The sequence below is a fragment of the Tupaia chinensis genome, unplaced genomic scaffold (assembly GCF_000334495.1).
Source record: "Tupaia chinensis unplaced genomic scaffold, TupChi_1.0 Scaffold143923_1, whole genome shotgun sequence".
Classification (NCBI taxonomy): Eukaryota; Metazoa; Chordata; class Mammalia; order Scandentia; family Tupaiidae; genus Tupaia; species Tupaia belangeri.
The window spans coordinates 129364-133661 of record NW_006203774.1 but is presented as its reverse complement, the minus strand read 5'-3'; the positions used below and the strand labels follow the sequence as shown (position 1 = coordinate 133661).

The 4298-nt window shown below is 64.8% G+C and overlaps 1 protein-coding gene across 1 annotated transcript in view; it reads left to right on the top strand.

Annotated features, from left to right (window-relative positions):
• The first annotated feature begins 863 nt into the window (after nucleotides 1-863).
• OPN4 (opsin 4) overlaps nucleotides 864-4298 on the top strand; it is a 10661-nt gene continuing 7226 nt past the window's right edge. Inside the window, exons 1-4 of the mRNA XM_006165495.2 lie at nucleotides 864-1004; nucleotides 2118-2263; nucleotides 3417-3550; nucleotides 3881-4084. Of these exons, the coding sequence (XP_006165557.1) occupies nucleotides 864-1004; nucleotides 2118-2263; nucleotides 3417-3550; nucleotides 3881-4084 (625 nt within the window). The remainder of the gene's footprint in view (nucleotides 1005-2117; nucleotides 2264-3416; nucleotides 3551-3880; nucleotides 4085-4298) is intronic.

Below are 4298 nucleotides of genomic sequence, written 5' to 3'. Positions count from 1 at the left end.
AGGAGAATGGAGGAGAAGGGATTGCGGCGTGACCATCCCCCCTGGGGGGTGATTTCTCACTTTCTGTCTCTCTGTCTATGTCTTTCTGGTGAGCACACACGCCCTATAGCAAAAAACAAACAAACAAACAAACACACACACACACACACAAACAAAACAAAACAAAAAAACCAACCTCTCCAAAAAAACAAAACAAAAAACAACAGAAGAAAAGGCCTGGGGGCTGGGTCTCACCCCCTCAGCTGCTTCAGTGGACAGGTGGCCAGCCTCTCCTGTGCGGGTGGTAGTAGAGACGCCACCGGGTCGCGTGGGCCGGACATGGGGTCATGTCCCACCTTGGAAAGGCAAGGTGGCAGGCCACCTGCCCTTGGATGGCCCCGGGGTCTTGGGTAGAGAGGCTGTTCTTGATGAGCAGGGGAGAGAGGGAGCAGACCCGGTCAGGGGAGAGCAGAGGCTTCCGCCGACGTCCAGGCGCCCGAGCCAGCCCATCCGGACACACACGCTCGCTCTCTCACACACACATACACACGCACACACACTCACACACGTCACCACCAGACCTTCACAGACACCCAGTGACCCGTATCCGAGGGAGCCAGAGGGAAGGAGCCACTGAGCATGTGCAGCCCCCGGTGCCACTACTTAAGGACCGCTCGCTGTGACTGTGACCCTACTCCTCTGTGCTTCCCGCAGCCAGCCGCTGCAGGCTGGGTTCCAGCAGACACCCACAGGCAGCAGGTGGAGCCAGCAGGGGCGAAGAGGATGGAGGTGAGCGGGCAGGCTATGCTGGGCTAACGTCCCGAGCTCCCCATGCCCTTGCCCCTGTGGGCTCCAGCCAGGACCACTCGCCTCAGGACCTCAGAATGAACCTTCCTTCGGAGCCCAGAGTCCTGCCTGGCCTGGCCCAGGAGCCCAGCTGCATGGCCACCCCGGCCCCACCCAGCTGGTGGGATGGCCCCCAGAGCAGCTCCTCCAGCCCGGGCCAGCTTCCTGTCGGCCCCACGGTAAGCCCAGGGAGCACATGCATGCACGGAGCCCCTTCCCGGAAGGAAACGGTCGGCGTGCTGTGGGAGTCGGGCACACCGCGGGGCCTCTCTGAGCCTTCCCTGCAGCTGGGCTGGCGCGGGGGGTGTGGGGGGATGCGGCTCCTCCCTGCGACAGCACTGGAGGGGCAGAGCGGCCGGCCCTGAGCACGGGCCGAGCGGCCAGCCCACCCTTGGCTGAAGCCACTCCTCTCAGAGGTGGGTCAGACAGACGCCCCAGGGCTGTCCTCACCCTGTGCCTTTGGTCCGTCTGGCCCGGAGCGGGGCACTGGCTGCCTCTGGAGGCGATCATCCTAGCAGGCCAGGCCATGCCTGGTTAGCAGTGCCCCGTCAATACCAGCCCCACCTGGAGGGCGGGCGGTGGTGGCACCCCAGGACCTGCGTGCCGGCCCAGCTCCTGCACAGGTAGGGCCCTCGGACCAGGACGCTGACTAGACCACCCCTCCTCTCCAGAAAGGGGCTGCGGCGGGAGAGGTCTCTAAGTCCCTTAATTCTGACCTCAGGGTCATGACCTCCCTGTAGTGTCTCTGGGAAGCCTAAGCTTTTCTCCAAAGGGAAAGTGTTTTCCTTTGCCTCATGCCAGACCCCAGGGTCAGCCCCATCCTGCTGTGCTCTGGAGGGACGTAACCTCTTCCTTGAGGCTTGGCGGGGTAAGACTCCCGAGGAGAGGGGCTCCACCAGACCCCTCCAGCTCCACATCTGAAGGCCTTGGACACGGCGGACAGTCTTGGCAGTGGAGTGGGGGCTCACGGTGGGAGGGACTCAGGAGTTGGCTGTCTTCTCCCCAGGAAGGCTGGGTCACCCACACTCCTGCTTGCCAGGCACGTCTGTCCCGCCAGCCTTGCAGGTGACCCGAGCCCACCCGGAGAAGCCCCACGCCCTGCACCATGGTCTAGCAGCTCAGGCTCAGCCCGAGGAAGGCCACTTCCAGCCCGGCTCAGCCCCTTGTTGCTCTGTGGGCAGGAGCTTTGCCACTCGGAGCCTCATTTCCCCACCTGCACGTTGGGTTCCTGGCTCTTCCTTCCCGAGGCGGCAGAGGGTAACGTGATGTCCTCGTTTCTCGTCTCTCCACAGGCAGCCGGCGCCCAGGCTGCGGTCCGCGCGCCCTTCCCCACGGTCGACGTTCCGGACCACGCCCACTACACCCTGGGCACAGTGATCCTGCTCGTGGGGCTCACGGGCATGCTGGGCAACCTGACAGTCATCTACACCTTCTGCAGGTGCTGGTGCCAAGGGGGCAGCCACGTGGAGACAGGGCAGAACAAGGGGGCAGGGACCTTGGTGCCGGCGCTGGCCAGGCCACTGTTGAGGCTGGGTAGGGAAGCCAGGGCCAATCCCTGAGGGTCTAGGCCCAAGCCCAGATCTTCGAGCCCAGCAAAGGGGCCAAAAATGACCCAGGAAACATGAATGGCACACGCCAATGGGACCTCCTCCCTCTGCGGGGAGCAGGTGTCCCTCAGACACTGGTTTCTGCCCATTTCCCTGCTCCCAGCTCACTAGGCCACCACCTGCCCAGAGGTGTCCTCCCTCTGCCTGGCAGCTCTGGCTCAAGCACTCCTGGAAACCACCCCTGCTCCCCTCCCCACCTGCCCTGGCATGTGCAGAAGGGGCACAGGCAGAGCCAGCACCGAGCCCTGACACCCCCTAGCTGAAGGGCGGGCGTCACGCACCTCCGTCAGCTCCCTCCCGTCTGCTGAAAGGAGCTCCGTGGGGTCAGTGAGAGGGCTAAGCCAGACGTGCGTCAGTCACAGTTTGGCCACCTCGCCTTAGGCACGGCAGTGTGGGCGCTCCCGTCTGCAGAGTGGGAACAGCGATGTCCCACAGGGACAAGGAAAGGTGGAGATGACAGACGGAGTCTGCAGAGTGGGGTTGTTGGCGCCTCTGCCCTCGGCCACCCACCACGGGCTGGGCAGAAAGGGACACTGGAAGAAGGGTGGGCAGGCTGAGGGAAGGGACCTGTGAGACGTTCTGGGCCAGGCACCGGCAGGCCACAGACGGGGGTCCTGGGATGAAGCCACTCCTTGGAGGGACTTAGGAATGGAAAGTTTGGTCCCAGGAGAGCATGGGTCACAGGGAGGGACTCCCGAGACGGGGAGAGAGAAGGGCCCCGCTGGAAAACCAGCCTCCATGGGCCTCGGCAGCCTTCCAGCGCCTGGCTTGCCTGCCCCCTGAGGGTACCCCTCAGGTTCTTGGCCCGGCAGCTGCTCAGTGGGCAGCTGGACCACCCGGCTGCGCCTGTCACGTGTTCACACGTGTGTGTGTGTGCAGCACCTGTGTGGCACATGCATGGTATGCTGCATGCACGATGCGTGTGCACGTGCCCTGGAAGGGTGAGGGAAGGTCATGCGGCCCTCGGGGCTCCCGACCCCCCAGGAGCAGAGGCCTCCGGACACCTGCCAACATGTTCATCATCAACCTCGCAGTCAGCGACTTCCTCATGTCCTTCACCCAGGCCCCAGTCTTCTTCGCCAGCAGCCTCTACAAGCAGTGGCTCTTCGGGGAAACCGGTAGACCCTGCTGTGCCCCTTCTGGACCCAGAGGGGCATGTCGATGGAGGGGCGGGGCGTGGCGATGGAGGGCGGGGTGTGTTGACGAAGGGGCGGGGCATGTGCCTACAGTGGAGGACTGCTCTTCCAGGGGCTGGGTGGGCAGCTGACCTCAGTCCCTTGAGCGGGCAAGAAGGGATGGCTTGGTTCCGAGGCCTCCGCCAGCCCCTCCAGGGTGTGGGCAGGGTGGGGCTCAGGCCTGCTTTTTCTAGGAGAGGAGGGCGGGAGCCGGGGTCCCCAGCTCTCGGCACCCGTGCGCTCCCCGCACCGACTCAGGCAGGGCCCCCGCAGGCTGTGAGTTCTACGCCTTCTGCGGGGCTCTCTTCGGCATCACCTCCATGATCACCCTGACCGCCATCGCCCTGGACCGCTACCTGGTGATCACGCGCCCGCTGGCGGCTGTGGGTGTGGTGTCCAAGCGGCGGGCGGCGCTGGTCCTGCTGGGCGTCTGGCTGTACGCCCTGGCATGGAGCCTACCACCCTTCTTTGGCTGGAGTGAGTGGGCCAGCGAAAGCGGGAAGGGGCACCTTCAGGGGGAGGTGGTGGCTTGGGCTGGCTAGCTGGAGGGGGGGCCAGAGACCGCAAGTCAGGTGGACACCAGGGGGCACAGTCGCAGCAGGGGAAGTGAGCTGGCCGCAGGGACTGAGAAGCCATGGCAGCCACCGACACAGAGGGCCCCCCGGGGGGGTAGGCGGCGGCGGGGCCGCCG